This window comes from Oryx dammah, unplaced genomic scaffold (assembly GCF_014754425.2).
Source record: "Oryx dammah isolate SB20612 unplaced genomic scaffold, SCBI_Odam_1.1 HiC_scaffold_25, whole genome shotgun sequence".
NCBI lineage: Eukaryota > Metazoa > Chordata > Mammalia > Artiodactyla > Bovidae > Oryx > Oryx dammah.
The window spans coordinates 61534711-61559598 of NW_024070209.1; the positions used below are offsets into that span (position 1 = coordinate 61534711).

At 35.7% G+C, this 24888-nt stretch overlaps 1 protein-coding gene across 3 annotated transcripts in view; it reads right to left on the minus strand.

The window, feature by feature from the left end:
• Window positions 1-24888, minus strand: part of VPS54 (VPS54 subunit of GARP complex) — a 76017-nt gene that overhangs the window by 23016 nt on the left and 28113 nt on the right. For all 3 annotated transcript variants that reach the window (XR_005718284.1, XM_040224025.1, XM_040224026.1), the window contains exons 9-15: window positions 24526-24581; window positions 22040-22136; window positions 13324-13664; window positions 7209-7338; window positions 6427-6608; window positions 5790-5902; window positions 2429-2492 (exon numbers count right to left, since the gene is read on the minus strand). Coding sequence is in view for 2 of the 3 variants with exons in the window: in XM_040224025.1 (XP_040079959.1) it covers window positions 2429-2492; window positions 5790-5902; window positions 6427-6608; window positions 7209-7338; window positions 13324-13664; window positions 22040-22136; window positions 24526-24581 (983 nt within the window). In the remaining variant the exon portion in view is untranslated. The remainder of the gene's footprint in view (window positions 1-2428; window positions 2493-5789; window positions 5903-6426; window positions 6609-7208; window positions 7339-13323; window positions 13665-22039; window positions 22137-24525; window positions 24582-24888) is intronic.

Sequence of the window (24888 nt, forward strand, 5' to 3'; positions counted from 1 at the left end):
GCTTATTGGTAAGTCACAAAAGGTTTTCCAAAGATGAGAAAGTTATAAGCTCATTAGCAAGATATGTCACAAGCTGAAAAGAGACACCACTGGGAGGTTAAATAAGGTTGATATTAAGGGGGAAACAGCCATTCATTACAGGACATCTAAATTCAATGAGATTCTGAGAAATGAGTGATCCATGTAAAATAATGTTTTATAAAAGTCTGAAGGAAAGAGAGCAGTGCTTCAAGGAGGAGACTATCTAGCCTTTATAACAGCTTAATTGTTAGACCATACATTATTCTCCATGCATAATCCTAGAGTCTGCCTTATTGGGCAGGAGTCCATTGCTATCTTTTGTAATCTTCTTGCTGAATATACAATACTTCCCCTTTAGCCAGAGAGTTCAGCTTTTTGGCAGTAGTCTCTTAGCTTAAAGAGCAAGAAAGACAGATAGCTAGAGGGGATCATTTCCATTAAGTAAGGGAAGAGTAACAAGACACAGTCCTTCAGTATTCACAGAAGACTGGTTCCAGGATACCCTGTGAATACCAAAACCCATGCATGCTCAAGACCTTTATATAAAATGGCATAGTAAAGTCTTCCCTCTATATCCATGGGTTCTACATGCTGGTTAGTGGGATGCAGAACCTGCAGATATTGAGGGCCAATTGCAATGGGTAATTAAGGAAAGAAATGACAATTAGACAGAAGGAGTAAGATTACAGTGAGGTTGAAAAAAGTTTTGTCCTACTAGAAATGGAAAAGAATTCCAGAAAAGAAAGGAATGGAAGCTTTAGCTTACAACGGTTGTACTCTGGAGTTTTGGAGAATATATACAGGTTGAGAAAAAGCATAAATTCTTTTCACACTAACTGAGTCCTTATTAGGTGCCAAGAAAAATTAAAATGGTAAATGAGACCCATCTTTGAGGAATTCAGATAATAACCAGGCAGATACATACACAAATAAATAACTCTACTACACTGCAGAAAGCCATGATAGAGGCACACAGAGTTACAAGGCGAGGATCATTCATTCTTCCTGGAGGGGATGGCTATTTCAGAAAAGACTCATTTAGTGACAAGAAACCAGAGAAGGCGATGGTACCCCACTCCAGTACTCTTGCCTGGAAAATCCATGGACGGAGGAGCCTGGTAGGCTGCAGTCCATGGGGTCGCTGAGAGTCAGACACAACTGAGTGACTTCACTTTCACTTTTCACTTTCATGCATTGGAGAAGGATATGGCAACCCACACCAGTGTTCTTGCCTGGGGAATCCTAGGGACAGAGGAGCCTGGTGGGCTGCTGTCTATGGGGTCACACAGAGTCAGACACAACTGAAGTGACTTAGCAGCAGTAGTGACAAGAAACAAAGAAGAAAAGCGAAAAAGAATTCTGGTATAGATAATGGGAGCTAGATTTTGATTCTAATTCTGGCTCCATGTGGGTAATTTTATATTAAATACTTAAACTCCTAAGCTCCAATTCTCTTAACCGTAGAAAGGGAACAATGATACCTGAAATGTCTATTTCATAGTGTGGTTGGAGAGATCAAATGAGATCATATATATGAAAATACCTAAACTATTAAGTGTTATGAAAGTATATGAAGATATTATTTTAAGTATCTATTAATAAAAGGCATATAGCCCTAGACAAACAACACTGGAATTTATATTTTTCTTAGTTAACTTGAATTTGACATAATGTTATTGGTAAAAGAATAAAAGACCTAATGACAAATGATGGTAATGGAAATAACTACCAACAACTATCAACTTCTTGTTAGGTGAAGCAGAACTGTGCAAGATGCTTTACAGGAATTACCTGTTTCACAATAATTCTAAGTACATTACTACTGCCCAGATTTTGTTTTACAAAGAAGGAAACTAAGGCACACAGACTAACTTGCCCAAAGTCACAAAGTAACAGAGTTGCTGGGATTCAAACCTAAGCAGTTTGACTCCAGAGCTCACAACTTCAGTATGCTGCACATTGCACACCAAGAAAAGTTGCAGGTAAAAAAGACAGAAAGAGCCTGAGACATTTACAGCAGAGAGCCACTGTAGCACCCTTGCTGCTGCTGCTGCTCTGTCGCTTCAGTCGTGTCTGACTCTGTGCAACCCCACAGACAGCCGCCCACCAGGCTTCCCCGTCCCCGGGATTCTCCAGGCAAGAACACTGGAGTGGGTTGCCATTTGGATGTACCTCAAAAGTTCTTGTTGTATGAGAAAAATCAACCAACACCTTTTTTGGTTAGCCAGTGTAGTCTCTAATGGATACAGAATACTACAAAATAAAAAGGAATCCACAAAATTTATTTAAAATTCTTTGTAAGATTTACAGTTGTTAATCTAAAATTTGCAGTTCACATCAAAGGGTAACTAGAAGACCTATATTTTAAATACTTGACACAACTAATAAAGAAAAATGTGTCACTTACCCAACAACAGCATACTGTTGCCCCTCAACAGTAAGAACTTCAGCTGGTTTTCTTTCTTCTGTAGCTAAAGAGTTAAAGCAAATAAAGAGACATGGGTATAAGATGAAACAAAATACTGTATAAAAAATTTAAACTAGGAAAAAAACTGAACAAGTTCCTATCTAAGACCTGGAACAACCTCATTTTTGCAAATAAATCTACTTCTTGGAAAACAATTTAGCACAAAGTAAGTAAAGTATATTGGATTTGGAATCAGAGAAATTTGAATTTGAGTTATAGTATTAACAATTACTGGATAAATGACTTTGGACCAATTACTTCTTTAGAGTCTCAGTATCTGTATCCATTAAACATAGACAACGATATCTATCTTTAAGTGTAGTTGTCAGTGAAAGAGATAATGCTTACAAACTAGCTGTCCTCTAGGTCTGGTACATGGCAGATGGCTGATAAGAAGTAAAAGAGTGTTATTACAAGAAGTAAAAGAGTGTTATTAGCTGGAAAGGTATAACTAGCATTTCAGCTGGTTTTCTTTATTATAATCTTTAGAATACAAGTTAATACCTAAATTCAGTGGAGAGATTATATATTTAATTTTTATGATCTTTATCCAAAAGTTACTTTATTTTCAGTACATGGTATTTTTTATCATTAAAAAACAAAATTCAGTATGTTGAGGTGAAAAGAACAGTGGACTGGATCACTGTCTTGAATCAGCCAGTTAAACAGAGTACCATGGGCAAGTAAGTCATAATGATTCCCTAAGTTTCAACTCCCTTTGTTCTAAGACATTAAATATCTACATCCTCATTTCTTTTAAGTAAAGAAATTCAGTGTGATATAATTTCTAACCACAATTCACTCTATATGTCAGATTAAAGTTTCTTGAGGACAGGGATTGTGTCTTAACCAACACTCAGTACTGCAGAGAAGTGACTTCGCACAGTAGTTAAAAAGGGGCCCTAACATCAGTCTGCCTGCAGTTGGATCCAGCTCTACCACTTTCTAGCCATGTAACCTTAGGTATGTTGCTTAACTTCTTTGTGCCTCAGTTTCCATATCTGTTAAATGGGAATACTACAGCTCACGGACATGTAAATGAAATAACCATGTAAAGTGCTTAGAACAAACTGTCTAGCATTGGGTAAGCACTAAATTAATATTTACTGCTATCCATTAAACTTCATCTCCCCAATGCCTCAATAAGTAGTTAGTAACTCAATAAATGGATGATAGGTGAATGAATATAACCCAGGATCCTTCACTTTGCATGAACTAGTAAAATATTGATGAATTTCTAATAGCATATACTTTCTTTCTGGTCAGAGAAAACCAAAAGACAGAGCAGGGTTTGTAAGAGAAACTTTCTACTGTCCGTATCCTACAAAGAGGAAGTGAAAATAAAGAATTCACTCTGTGGGAAAAACACATGATAAATTAAATCACTTTTAGAGTTATGATTTTAATTCAAAATTGCAATGTGTTCAGGATAGTGAACTCCAATCAAATACAGCTTGAAAGAACAGATGGCTAATAAGTCCAATAATTTTAAGTTTGTGATTTAAGATGATCAGAGTATCTTATTTTTCTTTCAGTCTTTACCACTTAAACACTTTTGCTTTGCTAATATCATACAATCAATTTAAAAATTGTGACCACCACCCAACACTGTTATCTACTAAAAATGGTCACTAAACAGAAATTTACTTGATTTCTTCAATTTATCTCTCGACTATATTTGAATTACTCTAATTTTCACCTGTTCCTCACTCCCTCTCGTTACAGTGGGCAGAGGGAGCCCCTCTCTTGAACTGTGGATTCAATTCCAGGGGTCCTACCCCTAGAATTATTCTATGTCACTCTTATTTTAAATCAACCATCTTCCTCTTTCTATTAAGCATAAAAATATAATTCAGTTTCTCTTATCTTAAAATTCTCTCAATTTCCTAAGCAAATTTAAAGGTAATAGTCTCTCTAATAGCTCTTGTGTCTCTAGCTGCCATTTCATCATTTACTTTCCCTTCAGGGCCAAACTTGAAAGGCCTGTTCGAAAAGGTAGCCTTACACTCATCTGCTCTTCCTTACCTTTTGAATTACTCAGCAATGAACTACAATCTGGCTTTATCACTCCACTGAATTAAAAAGACTGTAAATGATCTCCTGTGTGTCAAACAAGTGGTCACTATCAGTCTTTCTCTTGCAATACAGTTGTATTTTATGATACAGTATACAATTTTAAAATATTTCTATGTAAAAATATTAAACTTTCATTAAATGCATAAAAACTGAAAGTGCAACTGCCTCCTCCATTAAAAACATTCAAGCATTTCGTAACTACAATGCATCCTGGTATTACACTTTAACTGGCATACAGAAATAGTTCTAGCCATTGTGTATCTTTCACAAGAAACCTGATTGATATTTAATACCAATGACAATTTTCTTCTCAAAACTCTAATTTTTTTAACTTTTTTCTTCTAGATTGTCCTGCCTCCCTGCCCTTCCTCTGCAGTCTCCTTCATAATTTTTTTTCCTATGGTTCTTTACATTTTAGTTTTCTCTATCATATCACTACTACCTTACTTATGATTGCTAATAAATATATTTTTCATTAGACTTAGCCCTTTTAAAGTAAAATTATACCTTTATCTATGTCTCAATATCTTGACACATAGTAGAAGCTTACCAGTATAATACATATTCTCTAAACAATATAGTACAGTGGTTAAGAACACAGCTATAAAATTACACAACTGCTAAGTTGCTTCAGTCGTGTCCGACTCTATGTGACCCCATAGACAGCAGCCCACCAGGCTCCCCCATCCCTGGGATTCTCCAGGCAAGAACACTGGAGTGGGTTGCCATTTCCTTCTCCAATGCATGAAAGTGAAAACTGAAAGTGAAGTTGCTCAGTTGTGTCCGACTCTTCGCGACCCCATGGACTGCAGCCCACCAGGCTCCTCGGTCCACGGGATTTTCCAGGCAAGAGTACTGCGGTGGGGTGCCATTGCCTTCTCCAAACCACAGATCTTCATTTATACCAAATTCTGTAACCCCTGGCAGCCTCATGCCTCCTCAATATTAAACAAGGTAACAATAGTATCTTCATCATAGGTTGTTGGGAGAGTAAATGCATGTAAAGCACTTGGTCCAATGTTTGGAATATGGTTAATATTCAATAAATATTTTAAATTATTATAAATTGCCACATACTTTTCAAGTCAACTACTTACTAACTAAGCTGGGAATATGAGTTCTAAGGTTTCTAAGAGGCACTATCAATTAAAAAAATATTAAGCACTCTTACAAAATGAACGAACAATATAAAATTGAAACAGAATGTGTGAAAGAGTACACATACCCCCTGATTTTTTTTCAGGTAAAGCAATCTTTCCATCTGATATAGAATCAACAAGATCCTGAAATTCTGCAGGAACATCAGCTTGCTTCCAGCGTTCATTGTCTAAGAGAAGGCTATTCAAAAGTAAAAATAAAGATAAACTTTAATAATATATCAACCCTATCTCTTAGGGTGAAAAGAAAAAGAAAAGCCAAGTGAGTACTTAAGACATATATTTAAGACTACATGTATCTTAGTTAAATTCAAGTAGAGCCCATGCAATACAAGGCATTTGACTTTCTAAACAGTAACGGTCATAGGCTGTTGCTAGTACATGAGACTTTTAAAAAGTGCTGAACAGCTTAATAAACTGAGGTCATTCATAAATAGTACAAATAGTTTCAGGAAATATTTTCCTTTTTATATCTCTTAGCCTAGTCAAGAAGAATGGTAAAACATAATTAACTTCACTTTGAGTGGGAAAGCAAAAGTCAGTCTATCAGGATAAGTACTTTATAGTATAATGTCTATAATTAAAAAGAAAAATAACTGTCAGGGGTTTTAATTGGCCAATCAATGAAGTTTCCTCTTTTAAATATAACTGTGTTTTATAAAGAAAAGGGAGAAAAAATGAACAGAATGGACATGGTAATAATACCTGAGTTTGGTTTTTCTCTCTTCATGAAACCTATTTACAAATTTATTTGCTTGGCTCTGAAGTGCTCCAAGTAATGACATGCTTTTTCTTCCACATATCTGTTCAGTTTCTAAAATGAATGCTTCTATTAATCTGGAAAGTGATATGAATTCCGTGGAATTTAGCTTATCAAGAAAACCATCCTAAATTTTAAAGATAATATAATATTCATGAGTTAGTATAATACAAAATATGGAATAGCTATAAAACCAACTTAAATTAATATTAATTTATAATACTTATACTAATTCCTAAAAATTATTTTACGATAATTTTCAATGAAATTTCCCAATACTTTAGTCCCAGAGATCAACCATTAAAAGTTTAAGATGTCTAAATTTTATTCTGATCCCTTTAAGATAAAGTAACTCAAATAAATTCAGGTCATACTACACAAGTTTCATAATACTGGAGAATGACTAATTTTCTTAATAAATTATTTGGTTAGTAGTACACATATATATGTATAAAAATAGCATATTAATTTCAAATATTTATTAAGTCTTTTAATCATTTATTTGAAATTCAAGCTTAAGTTTTACTATTTCTTTTATTTGGATTATTTTGCATTTTAGCAACTCCCTCCACCAGTGGTCTATTAGATGTTAAAATAGTGGTCTATTAAATGTTAAAAATATAATATACATTATGCAGAATATAGGGATACAAGCAAGGATATATTCTATATTTTCAAAGTAATTTTACTATGTAAAAAATATCTAAACTTTATCAAAACAAATAACCTTTGCTCTTGACATGAGAAATTTGACGGCTCGATCATGGCATATATCTGAGGCACTATACAGTAACTCCTGGGTATTATTTGCCAGCTTTCCTAGCTCTAAGTCAGTTAATTTCACATCTTCATTGACCCTGAAAATGACAAAAAGAGATTAAGTCAAGAAAGGCTGTGAACACACTGATCTCCACAGATGACATACCAATAAAAAACAAAAAGCTGTAAAATTTACATTTAAGGAAAAAATCTGTTTTGATGTGTCACACAGTTTTAATTTTGTGGCAGGGAATCATATAAGCAAGTTCAGATAGTACAAATACACTTCTCCCTAATCTTTAGTAATAATCTTCTCTCTCTGCTGTAGTATTTTTAATACTTAATTCAGACTCTGACTGGAAATTCTGCAAAAACTATAGCCAAAAACAAACAAACAAAACAAAACAATAGGTACAAGGTCATAGCTATGGCAGGTTGTACCCAGGTTGCCCAGGATGACATAGTGGAAGGAAGAGGAAAGAAATGGAAAGAAGGAACAAACAGGCCTGCTTTTTGCTTATAATTATGAATGACTATTAACAGTTAGATCAACTGAACTAATATTTCTTGAGCATTTATTGTATTTAAGTACTAGACACTGGAGGGAATATGTTTTCTTAAGGAACTTACAATTAAATAGTAGTATTTATAATATGTAATGCATTTATTCCAATTTTGAGGAAGAAATGTAAAGACTTTTTGTGTTTTTATGCATTCCCCACCCCACCCCCTCAGAGCATGTATAAAGACCACTGATTTTGTGCCAAAAATTCAGCTTAGTGTTAAAGTGCAGTGCCTTAGTATAATTTTTCTATGTGGTGGCTCAGCAGTAAAGAATCTGTCTGTCAATGCAAGAGACATGTGTTTGTTCCCTGGATTGGGAAGATCCCATGGAGAAGGAAATGTCAACCCACTCCAGTATTCTCGCCTGGGAAATACCATGGACAGAGAAGCCTGACAGGCTGCTGTCCATGGGGTTGTAAAAGAGTCAGACACAACTTAGTGACCAAAGAACGACAACTTTCAAAGACGATTCAAAGAGGATGTGATGTCTATTAATTTGAGGCAAACCACTGGGTTAAGGTATTGAAGAAAGTTATTATCTGCTATCCTTTAAAGTTATGTCATTAAGTTTATTTACTAGTACTTAAAATAATAGAAGGGTTAATATTTTCAAAACACTTTCAGATACAGTATCTTAACTTGGTTCCCACACTCTGAGGCAGACAGATAAACTCCTACTTAACAGATGAGGATACTGAATCTTGAAAGTTTAAGTGATCTACCCAAGGTCACAAGGTTAAAAGCATGAGACTAGAACCCAGAATTAGTCTAATTCTATTTCTAACCTGCTAAGTTTCCTCTATTCCAATATTTACTTCTATAAACAGCCCAAGTGCTATTTCAGTACCACTTCTCATAAAGCTGGGAAGTTTGAGCTTCATAAATTATTTAATTATTTGTAATTTTGCTTTTAAAAAAGATTTTTAAAATTTTGAGTCTAATTAGATCTCTTTACTGTTGACAGGAAAAACAAAAAACTGCTCACAAACATGAACCAGTGTCTGGTTACATATACAAAAGAGTTGAAAGCAGGATCTCAAAGAGGTATTTGCACACTCATGTTCACAGTGGCACTATTTAGAACAGCCAAGGGACGGAAGCAATCCAAGAGTCCACTGACAGATCAATGGGTAAAATGTGGTATATACCTATAATGGAATATCATTCAGCCTCAAAAAAAGAAGGAAATTCTGACACACTACAATATAGATGAAACTTAACGACATCTCTGTGCTTAGTTGCTCAGTCCTGTCCGACTCTTTGGGAACCAATGGACTACAGCCCACCAGGCTCCTCTGTCCCTGAATTCTCCAGGCAAGAATACTAGAGTGGATTGCCACTTCCTCCTCCAGGGGATAGTCGTTACCCAGGGATCGAACCCAAGTCTCCTGCATTATCAGGCAGGATCTTTACCACTAGCGCCACCTGGGAGACCCCTAAAGACATTAATGCTAAACAAGACAGTCTCAAAAGGACAAACAGTGTATGATTCCACTTATATGATACTTAGAGATACAAAGTAAAAGGGTAGTTGCCAGGGGATTGGTAGGGGAGGATATGGAGAGTTACTGTTTAATGTGCACAGGGTTTCAGATTTGCAAGAAGAAAAAGATCTCGAGATTGGTTGTACAACTATGTGAATATATTTACCACTACTGAACTGTGCACTTAGAAATGGCTAGGATGATAAACTGCATGTGTTTTTTTAACCATAATTTAAAATAAAAAAGTTTTAAAAATCTATAATACTTTCTAATCCCATCCATTATTTTTTCTTTCCCATTTCCTGCCTGGGAAATTATTTACTCTTTTGTGCCCATATTTACATTGCAATAAACTTACAAAGTTGTAGGTTATTTTGATAATGTAAGAAAACAAGGAAAATCTAATACTAACAAAGATACAAAAATCAGACATCATTTCTGCATGTACTGTATCTGTGACACTAGTACATACTGAAAAAACACTTGACACAGGGAAGAACTAGTTAGGGTTAAATGTATAAATATATTCAATCCATCCATTGCCCCTTTGGCAATGGAAAGTGGGTAGTTTCCAGACATTTATGTACCTATGAAACATGCTGTTGCTGCTAAGTCACTTCAGTCGTGTCTGACTCTGTGTGACCCCACAGACGGCAGTCTACCAGGCTCCCCTGTCCCTGGGATTCTCCAGGCAAGAACACTGGAGTGGGCTGCCATTTCCTTCTCCAATGCGTGAAAGTGAAAAGTGAAAGTGAAGTCGCTCAGTCGTGTCCAACCCTCAGCGACCCCATGGACTACAGCCTTCCAGGCTCCTCCATCCATGGGACTTTCCAGGCAAGAGTACTGGAGTGGAGTGCCATTGCCTTCTCCACTATGAAACATAGAAGGAACAATTTATAGATGCTCTGTAATCATGCTATGGGAGCACGTCATTGTGGAAAGCCAGAGAAGCCCTAAAGTGCATAGTGAGCCACAATGGAGGTGGGAGGGGTGGGTTAAAATCTGAGACTTCATTTCATTTAAAGGAATCCCAAATAGTATGGGCACATTTTCCAGCTATCTTTTAATATCTCTTCTCTCTTCTGCCACAGTAACAGTTTTAGCTATCAAATAGCCAACAAGCTATACACTATTTCTCAAGCCTCTCTTATAGCTATATATAGACATGTGAAAATATTCTAGCCACTAGAATGTGGGATTGCAAATTCTGAATTGTGCTCTTAAATAGAAAGGAAAAATATGAACAAGTTTATGTGACAGTAACAAGAGAGCTAACAAAGCTAAAATATATACAGATTTGTAACATCTAAGGCATCTTGGGAGAATAACAAAAAGTAGGAGAAATTATCAGATATGAAAGCTAATTAAAAAGATATCATAACTAATATAATCTTCCTTAATGGTACTGGTGCGAAGAAAGACAACTGAACAAAACAGAGTCTAGAAACAGACTCATTTATATATGAATATTTAATTTAGGGCAAGAGTGGTACTATTTAGCAATGGGTAAGACAGTCTTTTCAATAAATGGTTTGAGGTCAAAAAGATAACTACATGGGAAAAAAGAAAATAACCGTTGTACACAAAAATCAATTTCAGATATGTTGTGGATCTAAATGTGCAAGGGACATCAACAAATCTTCCAGAAAAAAAACAAGACAATATCATCAAAGTCTTAGGGTAGTGAAAGATTTTCTTCAATAGGACACACAAAAAAACATAAACCATTAAAGGAAAGAATGAATCATGAGATTATATTAAAGTTAAGAACTCTTGTTCACGAAAGACCCCAATAAAAAGTGAAAAGCCAGCCCACAGAGTGGGAGAAGGAATTTGCATCATGGACCAACTGAAAAGGGCTGTGTTGAGGCTACATAAAGAACTCCCATAATCAGTAAGAAATAAAAGGCAAACCAAGAGAGAAGTGGGTAAAGGATTTATAGGCACTTCACAAGAGGATATGCAAACAGCCAGTAAATATATCAAAAGTGTCCTCTTACCAATCATCAGGGAAATAGAAATTTACACTATTACACCTGTGACATACAAAAATGTTTTACTAACATGTGAAAGACTAACAACACCAAGATCAATGAAGATGTGGAGAGACAGGAATGCTTCCACACAGCTGATAGGATTGTAAAGGTATATAATCACTTTGGGAAATTATTTCGCTTTAGTTAAATTGACTATTCACATACTTATTCATTTTTAGATATATATTCAACAGAAATACTTATGACATGTACACCAGAGACATCTACAAGAACAATCACAACAAATTGAAAATAATCCAAACTTCATTAACAGCAGAATGATACACACATTGTCGTGCAGTCAGAAAGTGGAACATCTATATACAAATAAACTACTGCTATATGCAACAACTTAGAAAAATATCACAAATATAATGGGAAATGAAATTAGAGACTAAAGACCATAATTTAATGGTTCCATTTACATAAAAGTTTAAAACCTGGAAAAAATCAATAGTTTTAATGGTTTCCTTTGGGAAAAAGTGAAAGCACAGTGGCAACAGGGTGCTTCAAAACAGCTGGTAATGTTCTGAATCTTAACTTGAGTGGTGATTACACCAGCATGTTCATTTTGTTATAATAAATTGAGCTGAATGTTATAACTGGTGCATTCCCCTATATATGCATTACATTCCAACTAAAAAATTAAAACAAAAAAGTAAGGAGAGTATCAGCCTTTGTCCTCTCCTTCCTGCTACTACAGATGGAAATGAGATGATAAAACTGGAGCAGCCTCCTAAGACACAGGTAGAAGCCACAAAACAAGATGGTAGATTTACCTTCTCAGCTCCAGAAAAAACTTCCTACCTCTTAACTGTTTCAGGAGAGAAACAAAATTCTATTAATATATTGCTTAAACTATAAATGTTTTAACATCTCTTCTAACAGCAATATATCTAATCAATATATGAGAAAATATAAGCCTAAACAGAGAAAAAAAATTTTTTTATTTATAGGTCGTTCAGGGTTTGCTTGACTGATAGTGGGGAGAGGAGGTGTTATAGTTGACTCTACACTATAACTTCAACCTTTATAAGCTCCTAGGCCATAATCTGACTTATACCAAAATGAACAAAAACCTGAGTTGCTATAACTCTTAATAATTACAAAATATAAATTGATGTTCTCAGACCAGAAAGATTCTATTGGCTTTATTTTGCTTTTGTTCTTTCTATTCAGAACACTTAATGGAGTGTATGGATTAGATGGTAATAATGGATCAGTGTTCTCTTGATTTTCACTAGTATATTGCAGTTATTAGAAAGTGCTATTGTATTTAGGAAATATATGCTGAAGTATTTGGGACATCAAGTCTGAAATCTACTGTCAAATGACTGAGTAAAAATTTTAACATGAGAGACAAAGAAAGGAGAGATGAAAAGAGAGCGAGAAAAGGAGAAAGAGGGCAATGTGATATAGACAACTGGGGAAGCAAGGTGAAGGGTATACTAGAGGTTTTGTTTTTTTTTTTTTTAATAATTCTGGCAACTTTTCTGTAAATCTGAAATTATTTCAAAATAAGTTTTAAAAAGTAATATTTAAAAAGACAGTGTGACCCACTTGGAAACTCACGCCTTTGAACAACTGAAAATTGTAAACCAAATACATCTTTACTATATACAAAATACAAAGGTGATACAGTAAAAGAAAGAAACATAACCAAGGAAATATTGAGAAATATTGACCTGAGTTCCAGGACAGGTTCTGCCATTAATGACTTTAAATAAGCCATCTAAACTCTCCAAATTGAGGGCATTTAATTAAATGGTTTCTTCGCAGACTTAAAATTCTATAATTCTCAATTATTTCCAAAACTCACCTCCTTACCGTCTATAAATTTTCAAAAATATGTATGTTTCATAAAATTTATTTATTTTTGTTAAATTCCAAAAGACCAAACTATACACAGTTTTTCAATAAACTGAATAATCAGTCTTATTTAAACCGTTAATAAGATGACTCAAAGTTCTGTTAATCTGGCAACAGTCACCATACTCACATAATATCCACAGCTCCTGGAGTAACAGATGATGATATCTGCTCTTTGCTGGATGAAGAATCAGTAGTACATTCTGGTTCGGATACAGAATCACTGCTGCAGGGCTCACTATTTGGAGATGCATTTCTTTGAGAGGTAGTATCTATGGCTATAGGCGTTAATTCACTCTCACTGAATGCATCACTTATAAACATGCCTTCATGGATTAAATAAGCCACTTCTGTGTCTAATGAATTATCTTTCGCAGCATTTTTCTGTTGTGAAATCTCTTCCAATTCTCTAGTCCTTTGGTTTTTGTCAAGAACTGAGAGAACAACACTATGTATGATATTTAAGGTTGCCTAGAAGAAAACAGGATACATTTTAAATTGGTATAAAATATTTTGTACCCAAGGTTTCAAAAGTGAACTGTATGTGTATGTTTGAGCATTTTACAAATGAGTCAAGGTCATGCATATCACAATTTCTATCTTCAATTACACAATAAAGGTGATTGGTGAAAAACAAACTGCTGAAGAGATGGGTTCCCTTTAAAGTTTAGGCATAGGGCTATACTTACAAATTAATTTTTTAAATGGTGATCTTCCTAAAATACAGTGCATATTTCTCTCACTTCTTAAATAGGTTACATTGAACATAACTTGCCTATCAGAGGATCATATTCATGTGCTTACTTAAAAAGAAAACACAATCCGTATTCCTTACCATATCTACTTTTATATCCATTTCTCCCCATCTCACATCTATTCTCACTCATTCAGTGTTCTCGAGACATTTTGGTTCTCTTCCTATTTTAAACTTCACTGTTTCCATCTCAATACCTTTGTTGTTTCCTCTGCCGGGAATGCTCTTCACCCTGACGTTTACATACATCTTTCCTTTTCATCACTAAGGTTCTTGCACAAATGTCACTTCCTCAAAGAAGCCTCCTGTAACCCCTACCAGCAATCCTATCCCATTCATCGGTTTTTTTAAAATATCAGTTATCGCTACCTTTTAATTTTTTAGTTCTAGGTCTCTTTCCACTACAGTGTTAGCTCCATGAGATACTGTATCCTACTGCCTAGAACAGTAAGTACTGCGCATGGAGGAGGTACTTAATAAATACTGAAAGGTAGATGAATCAAGAGTAAATTTATGTAAATCAATGTCTTCATGGACTACTAAGAAATAAGGAGCTATATTTCTACTTTAACATTCAAGGTTGAACTCTCATAACTTGCTGTCCCTTTCTCAAAATTCTTGATTTCCTTTTCAGGATCTACATGGTTCTAGGCAAGCAGACTCCAAATGTAAGTCTCCAAAGATAGGATAAGGGTCTAAGGTGGGCCAATCAGCCAAGGAACCACCTGAGCTTAAAGCTAAAGATACATAGAACACAACTGAGAGAAACACAGGGGAACAAAACTAATGCTTGATAATATCATCAACTTCTCTATTAAACACCTAAAGGTTGACCTACCTACGGATTTTTTTAGTTATATGAACTAATAAATCCCCTTCTTTAAAACACTCTGTTTCCTGTTTTCAGTTCAGTTCAGTTCAGTCGCTCAGTCATGTCCAACTCTTTGCGACCCCATGAACTGCAGCACGCCAGGTCTCCCTGTCCAACACCAACTCCTGGAGTTCACTCAAACTCACGTCCATCGAGTCGGTGATGCCATCCAGCAATCTCATTCTTTGTCATCCCCTTCTCCTCCCGCCGTCAATCTGTCCCAGCATCAGGGCCTTTTCAAATGAGTCAGCTCTTCGCATCAGGTGGCCAAAGTATTGGAGTTTCAGCTTCAACATCAGTCCTTCCAATAAACATCCAGGACTGATCTCCTTCAGAATGGACTGGTTGGATCTCCTTGCAGTCCAAGGGACTCTCAAGAGTCTTCTCCAATACCACAGTTCAAAAGCACCAATTCTTCAGCACTCAGCTTTCTTTATAGTCCAATTCTCAAATCCACACATGACCATTGGAAAAACCATAGCTTTGACTGCTGCTGCTGCTAAGTTGCTTCAGTCGTGTCCATCTCTATGCAACCCCATAGACAGCAGCCCCCCAGGCTCTGCCGTCCCTGGGATTCTCCAGGCAAGAACACTGGAGTGGGTTGCCATTTCCTTCAACAGACCTTTGTTGGGAAAGTGATGTCTCTGCTTTTTAATATGCTGTCTAGGTTGGTCATAACTTTTCTTCCAAGGGGTAAGCGTCTTTTAATTTCATGGCTGCAATCACCATCTGCAGTGATTTTGGAACCCGGAAAAATAAAGTCAGCCACTGTTTCCACATCTATCTGCCATGAAGTGATGGGACCAGATGCCATGATCTTAGTTTTCTGAATGTTGAGCTTTAAGCCAACTTTTTCACTATCCTCTTTCATTTTCATCAAGAGGCTCTTTAGTTCCTCTTCACTTTCTGCCATAAGGGTGGTGTTATCTGCATATCTGAGGTTATTGATATTTCGCCCAGCAATCTTGATTCCAGCTTGTGCTTTCTCCAGCCCAGATTTTCTCATGATGTACTCTGCACAGAAGTTAAATAAGCAGGGTGACAATATACAGCCTTAACGTCCTCCTTTTCCTATTTGGAACCAGTCTGTTGTTCCATGTCCAGTTCTAACTGTTGCTTCCTGACCTGCATACAGGTTTCTCAAGAGGCAGGTCAGGTGGTCTGGTATTCCCATCTCTTTCAGAATTTTCCACAGTTTATTGTGATCCACACAGTCAAAGGCTCTGGCATAGTCAATCAAGCAGAAATAGATGTTTTTCTGGAACTCTCTTGCTTTTTCAATGATCCAGCAGATGTTGGCAATTTGATCTCTGGTTCCTCTGCCTTTTCTAAAACCAGCTTGAATATCTGGAAGTTCACAGTTCACGTATTGCTGAAGCCTGGCTTGGAGTATCTTAAGCGTTAACTTTACTAGCATGTGACATGCGTGCAATTGTGCGGTAGTTTGAGCATTGCCTTTCTTTGGGATTGGAATGAAAACAGCTTTTCCAGTCCTGTGGCCACTGCTGAGAGATCATTCTGTTGTTTTTGAGACTGCATCCAAGTACTGCATTTTGGACTCTTGTTGACTATGATGGCTACTCCATTTCTTCTAAGGGATTCCTGCCCACATTAGTAGCTATAATGGTCATCTGAGTTAAATTCACCCATTCCAGTCCATCTTAGTTCACTGATTCCTAGAATGTCGATGTTCACTCTTATCATCTCCTGTTTGACCACTTCCAATTTGCCTTGATTCATGGACCTAACATTCCAGGTTCCTATGCGATATTGGTCTTTACAGCATCCAACCCTGCTTCCATCACCAGTCCCATTCACAGCTGGGTGTTGTTTTTGCTTTGACCCCATCCCTTCATTCTTTCTGGAGTTATTTCTCCACTGATCTCCATTATCATATTGGGCACCTGGGGAGTTCATCTTTCAGTGTCCTATCTTTTTGCCTTTTCATACTGTTCTGTTTATTTGGGACTAAATGTAATCTAAGTGAATATTCCATACAGTATTAGACAGAGATTCTGAGCCTTCAAGTCTATGGAGACTGTACATCTTCTCTGCTCATCAGTAATTTCTCTATTGTCACAAACCTGCTCCCTGCTATACTATTCCATTGCTGCTTTTAATCCTTACTGCTATCTTAATCTTTAATATGCTACCTCTCCCATCTTCATTTCTGCCTTTCTTTTCCCTTATCTATTCTCTCTTGGTGATTTTCTTTCTCAAAAATATTTTCTCATAAAAAATAATTAAACATAGTCTTTCTCTCCTCCAGCAACTAATCTGCACCTCACCCATAGGCCAGCTATGCAAAACTGAGTCCACCTTCCAGTTTCAGGTTCAGTCCTGCATAGCCACCCAATATGCTCCCAAACCTCCTTGCCACAGGATTAGAAATAAGAAGAAAATCCAGACCCAAACCAATCAGTGCACAGCACTTTTTTTACCACAGTGTTTGGGTATGTGACCTAAATTAGCCCAATGGTTTAAAACTAAGGACTTTCATTTGATGACTGAAGAAGAAAAAAATCTTGTTCTAGGAGGTATAGTATACAAATGTGGAAGACTTGAAACTGTTATATATAGATATTTTGCTGTAATTAGGTTAGTTACTTTAAAACTGAAGTCAAAAAAGAGGAGGTAGAAATGAAATAAAACAGTAAAACTAATCCAGAAAACAATGACCACACCAAAACTGAAGTCTATTGTTTTTGGACTATTTTAAGTTCCTCAAGCCAATACATTTCTTTTATTGTTTAAATTAGTTTGAATGGACATTTTGCCACTTTTAACTGACAACATCTTAGCTAATACAATAAATTTTCTCTATACAGTGTATTGGTTGTATCTCTTAGGGGTTCTTCTTCACTGTTTTCACGATATCTACAAGTTTTAGAGGTTTGTGATTATTTTTTTTTAAGTCCTGAATCATTCTTGTTTAAGAATGCCAGAAGATTTCACAATACATAATAGATTCAACAGTAGGGTAAAGCAACTATACCCCAATAAAAAATTTCAAAATAATAATAATAAAAAATAATGTGCTCAGAACAGTGCCTGGCACAAAGTAACTACCTAATAAATGCATTTTTTTTTTAAATGTAGGCACATGATTTACTTTCTGAACTTTCCTATTGCAGCAATTTTAGTTAAGTTCATGTTTAAATACCAGAACAACTAAAATAAAATTTTCCAGTCTTGAGAATAGTGAATGAAATAATAAGGTAACCATATTGATTAAGCCTCTAAAATGATAGTCCAGATCTGTCTATGTAACAAATTGAAAATCAAAGAGTTAAAAATTTCTCGAAAAGACTGTCAAGCTGCATTTAAGGATTATTTTCTTTTTCAGCTATACAAATCATACTAAACTATGGGGTATAAACAATAAACAAAAATTCAAAATACAATTAATGCCCCCAAATAAACATACACACTTCTGGTCAATTAATCTACAACAAAGAAGACAAGAATATACAATGGAGAAAAGACAGTCTCTTCAACAAGTGGTACTGGGAAAACAAGCTACATGTGAAAGAATGAAATCAGAACACTCTCTAACACCATCCAGAAAAATAAACTCAAAATTGATTAAAGAAGTAAATGTAAGACTGGATACTATAAAACTCCTAGGGGAAAACACAGGCAGAATGCTCCTGGACACAAATTGCAGCAGTATTTTTATGGAGCTGAATCCTAGAGTTATGGAAATAGAAACAATAATAAACAAATGGGACCTAATTAAACTTAAAAGCTTTTGCACAGCAAAGGAAACCACAAACAAAATGAAAAGACTGGGAGAAAATATTTGAAAATGATGTGACCTACAAGGAATTAATTTCCAAAATACATAAACAGCTTATATAGGTAAATTAAAAAAAAAAAAAAAAAACACCAAATCAAAAAATGGGCAGATCTAGACAATTCTCCAAAGAAGACACACAAACAGCCAAAAGGCACATGAAAAGATGTTTGATACTGCTAATTATTAGAGAAATACCATCTATAACCACAATGAGGTATCACCTCACACTGATCAGAATGGCTATCTTCAAAACGTATACAAATAATAAATGCTGGAGAGGATGTGGAGAAAAAGGTTCCTTCTGACACCAATTGGTGCAGCCACTATGGAAAATAGTATGGAAGTTCCTTAAAAAACTAAAAATAGAGTTATCATATGATCCAGTGATCCCACTCCTGGGCATATATCTGGAGAAAACTCTAATTAGAAGAGATGTATGCAACCCAATATTCATAGCAGTACTATTTACAATAGCCAAGACATGGAAATGTCCACTGACAGATAAATGGGTAAAAAGATGTGGTAAATATACACCATGGAATATTATTCAGCCATAAAAAGAATGAAAAATGCCATCAATCCATGCAGCAACATGGATAGATCTATAAATTGTCATACTAATTGAAGTAAGTTAGATACAGAAAGACAATACCATATACCACGTGATGTCACTTATAGGTAGAATCCAAAGAAAAAAGAGATAGTAATGAACTCATTAACAAAAAAGAAACAGACTCACAGACATAGAAAACAAACTTATGGTTACCAAAGGGGAAAGGGCAGGGCAGGGGATGGATAAATTAGGAGTTTGGGATTAGCAGACATAAACTATATAAAACAGATAAACAGTGGTCCTACTGTATAGCACAGAGAACTATATTCAACATCCTGTAATAAGCTATAATGGAAAAGACTATAAAATGAATACATGTAACTGAATAAGCTATAATGGAAAAGACTATAAAATGAATACAGGTAACTGAATAACTGAATCACTTTTCTGTATACCAGAAACTAATACAACACTGTAAGTCAACTATACTTCAATTACAAAAATGTAATGACTCTTTCTGTAGAAAACTTAGGGAAAAGAGAAAAGAATGAATAACAAGTTTAAATTACACATAATTCTACCATCTAAAGGTAACCACAAAAAGACAGGCTGTCTCTGGTCTATGCAGATTAAGAGGTAAAAAAAATTAAAAAAAAAAAAACATTTTTAACACAGCTAAGAGCATGCTACATAAACAGGTCTCTGTCTTGTTTCTTCACTTAATGTTATAATGTATGCATTTTCTTCAATCATTAAAAATCCTTGCCTGCATGACATTCTGTCCTAGTGAGTATACTAGGCATAACTAATTTTACCATTTCTATGTTAGACATCAGAGTTCTCTCTGATTTGTAGTTATTTAAAAATCTTCATTAAAAATGAAGTTTCTAATATTATGATTCAGTGAAATCATGCCCTAGAATGAATCATAAACTTGTCCAAAGAAAAATTACAGTATTTAAAAATCATCTTCAAAGATGTTTTACAACAATATTAGTTTAAGTGGTCTAAATGTGAAAATGAGAAGCTACAATTAGGACAAATCACTGTTTTCATACAGCACATACATCAAATAGTAATTTGGCTTAGTTTAACTGATATAGAATCTAAAAGTAAGATGGCTATTTTAAAAATTACTGGCAAAAAGTTGGCCAACTCCAACTATGCAATGTAGGAGTTCTATATATCCAGAAGTGTGTGATGAAGTCATGGTGGGAATATAAGAAAAAGTGAAAACATGGCCTTATACTGTACAATTCACAGATACAGGTTTGATATCTATCACTATCAATAGATAAGATCAACATTTGGGTAGGAGTCTAAATTAAATGCAATGAATCACATTTTATAAAAACTTTTCCCATTTCAACCAGAAAGCTTATAGATGTGATGTAGAGCATCATCCCAATTTTAATAAGAAAGTCATATTATAGATAAACACCTAAGTCCCCCAGATCATTTTTAATATGAAACTCAGGAGATACCAGGGATCTTGACTAGAACATAAATGAAATATTGACACTTGATAATTCAAAAAATATCACATTTCACTAACAGCCTCTTATACTCAGTAATTCCTAAGGACTGTCTTATTAAAATCGTTATGACATGTTGGTAATCCCAACAAACACATACTAGAGTCTATGACATCTTTTCTTCTGAAAAATGCTGTGTGACATGTATTCTTTTCCTTATATTGATTGGATTAAAATTAACTGGCTCGACCACAAAGTAATTAAATATGATGCCTGATACATGATTGGGTCCCAGGCTTAAAAATGAAATAAAAACCTGCAATAAAGAACATTAGAGTAATATAAATATGAACTGTATGTTAAAAATATTATGGTATCAGCATAATATTAATGTTAAATTCCTAGAAAAATTAAGTGTTATGGGATAGATTTTTGAGTATTTCGCAATATTTTAACTATAGATAATCTAGATAGATTCAAGCATCACAAAATCACAAAAGGAAATATTACTGTATAATATTTAATGCCTGGTCCCATCACTTCATGGGAAATAGATGGGGAAACAGTGGAAACAGTGTCAGACTTTAGTTTTTGGGGCTCCAAAAGCACTGCAGATGGTGACTGCAGCCATGAAATTAAAAGACGCTTACTCCTTGGAAGGAAAGTTGTGACCAACTTAGATAGCATTTTCAAAAGCAGAGACATTACTTTGCCAACAAAGGTCCATCTAGTCAAGGCTATGGTTTTTCCAGTAGTCATGTATGGATGTGAGAGTTGGACTGTGAAGAAAGCTGAGTGCCGAAGAATTGATGCGTTTGAACTGTGGTGCTGGAGAAGATTCTTGAGAGTCCCTTGGACTGCAAGGAGATTCAACCAGTCCATTCTAAAGGAGATCAGCTCTAGGTGTTCTTTGGAAGGAATGATGCTAAAGCTGAAACTCCAGTACTTTGGCCACCTCATGCAAAGAGCTGACTCACTGGAAAAGACTCTGATGCTGGGAGGGATTGAGGGCAGGAGGAGAAGGGGATGACAGAGAATGAGATGGCTGGATGGCATCACCGACTCGATGGACGCGAGTCTGAGTGAACTCAAGGAGTTGGTGATGGACAGGGAGGCCTAGCGTGCTGCGGTTCATGGGGTCGCAAAGAGTCGGACACGACTGAACGACTGAACTGAACTGAAGCATATTTCTTTTCAAAATGAAATAAATCGTTCAGAGTTATAAAAAAAAAAAGTTACCAAAATACTCTGAAGCACTTCAAATCTTATTTAAAACAAAGCTCCTTCAGAAAAATTGCAAAAATAAAAAATTTTGTTTCATTCAAATTTTTGTGTCTAGAAAGCGGACAATTTTAGGGACATTCTGGAGAAACTGATAAATCACATCAGCTTACCTTAACTCTCTGTAGGAAAATTGTAAACTTGGAGAAAATATCCGTTAGTAAATCAAACCACTGAGGGAAATTCAACATTCTCATCTGATCTGCAAGCCTAGAAAAAAAATTCAAACAAAAATAATGACTGTCTTGGGGCCAGTATGATGTTATCTACAAGTTGGAGGAAACTACACTGAATACTATCTAGTAACAAAAGAATAAAATGCAATTTAATCTACAATTATACAACAGAGATGAAGAAGTCAATTAGTAAACAACTCCTTGTTTAAACATCTCTAAGACATCTTTGCTAAGTCGCTTCAGTTGTGTCCGACTCTGTGCGACCCCAGAGACAGCAGCCCACCAAGCTCCCCCCGTCCCTGGGATTCTCCAGGCAAAAACACTGGAGTGGGTTGCCATTTCCTTCTCCAATGCATGAAAGTGAAAAGTGAAAGTGAAGCCGCTCAGTCGTGTCCGACTCTTAGCGACCCCATGGACTGCAGCCCACCAGGCTCCTCCATCCATGGGATATTCCAGGCAAGAGTAGTGGGTTGCCATCGCCTTCTCCCTAAGACATCTTTATCATGTATTAATTCCATGTGAACATGCTTTGTGGTCATTAGATGTAAAGGGATAGAGAAATAAACTAATTTAGGTTAAATGTAGAAAAGATATATGCTGGAATAAAAATGAGAAACGTAACAGCTCCCCTAAAAAACTTAATAACCTATTTTTCTAACTACAAACTAAAAGTATTTTTCTATATATGAAGGGTAACATGGCATAGTGGCTAAGAGTATGGGCTCTTGAGCCACAGTGTCTTGGTTCAAAATCCAGCCCTGCCACTTAACTAATTGTATGACTCTGGCCAAGTGACTTAGTGAGTGAAAGTCTCTCAGTCATGTCCACCTCTTTTCCAACCCCACAGAAGATAGCCTGCCAGGCTCCTCTGTCCTTGGGGATTCTCCAGGCAAGAATATTGGAGTGGGTTGCCAGTTCCTTCTCCAGGGGATCTTCCCAACCCAGGGACTGAACTCATGTCTCCTGTATTACAGGCAGATTCTCTACCACTGAGCCACCAGGGAAGCTCGTATGGAAAAAGTGATAGAAGCTACCACATATGGTAGATGTTAGTATTAACCAAGTCAGTAAGTACTCAGGACACTGCACAATGAATTTAAAAAATGCTATGTATTAGCCAATATTTATATCTAGAATGTTTTATATATATATATACACTCTAAATATTATATTAGTATAATATATAAAAGTATAGCCAAAATTTTTATAGATGACATCAATTTTTAAAATAAAAAACAGAATTCCATAAAGGTATTTCAGAACACTATAATGACCTATTACTCTAAATTTTTAATTAATGATGCTACACTTAGGAATTTATTCTCAAAAGGTATTCCTATATATTTGAGATATAGGATGTTCTCTAAGTTAAGAAAATTTCATACAGAAGAAAAAAACTAAAAACTGACTCTCCATGTATATAGGACCTTTAGCAATGGTCCAATAACTTAATTTTTCTAACTATTAGTGATCCCTGCTTTATTAGGACTGCTTCAACTAATTCTGAACCTAAGCTTTCACTAGGTAAGTGTGCAAATTAAAACTCCACAATTCTCATTCTATGAACTTGGCCCAGAGAAGTTTTACAGTTGTCTATATTACTATTCATATCTTAGACCAGTTAATAAAACTTATATATGTATATGAACAAGAAATTCATAGTCATAAAATACTTATCACTATTTTTCTCAAAGTAGAAGAACAGGAATATCAAGGGAAAACAAAAAATTACAGACATGGGCAATTCTAAGTCATGCATTCAAACTTCTCAAAGTTAACAGCATTTTAATTATATGGCTAAACAAATTTAGCACTGCTATTCTTCAATTTCCACCCTCTGTATCTATGTACATCTCCACCCTCTCTCAGCCCTGGGAGGCTGACCTGTGGACTTGGCCAGTAAGGAGCCCTTGCAGAAGACTGAAAGGAGCAAAGGTGCTGATAGTTCCATCTCTGCCCCAGAGTGGTTACCACAGAAAGACTGGCCCCCTCCACTGAACATCAATTCAATTACTACAAGATTATTCTAACTACTTACATTGTCTTCTCCTTCTGAAATCTATTAATGGCTCTCTTTGCCCCTTAAGGCTTCCCTGGTGGCTCAGACGGTAAAGCGTCTGCCTGCAATGTGGGAGACCTGGGTTCGATTCCTGGGTCGGGAAGATTCCCTGGAGAAGGAAATGGCAATCCACTCCAGCGCTCTTGCCTGGAAAATCCCATGGACGGAGGAGCCTGATAGGCTACAGTCCATGGGGTCACTTTCACTTTGCCCCTTAAAGGTACTGCACTATCACTTGTGATTTTCCTATACTCTGCCCATACTTTAGTAAATAATTCCTTAACTAAATCCTCCTTATTCTATCCTTATTCTAATGTGTTATCTTTTCCCTGACTGGTAACCCCAACTTAATATTTATACTTACTTCAAAACAACATCTGTGTCTATATCTTCTATTTGTGAAACTTTATTAATCACACACTGCAAAATTTAAGGAAAAAAATTTGATTAACATCTTTAGAATTGTAAGTAGTATATGTTCATTGTTTATTAATAAGGGCCTCAATGACTATGATAATCATTTTACCAAACCTCTCTTTTGACTCTTACAAATTGCAGCAGTACCCTATTAAATAATTATTCCAGAGAATGCTTAAACTGTACTAATTAAAATTTCCTACTGTTTAAACTGTTCAAAGTTATACACATAAACAAACACACAACACATGCACACAAAAAGCCCCCACAGAACTATAATTCTTAGGAACATAGTTTAAGCTTCATACTA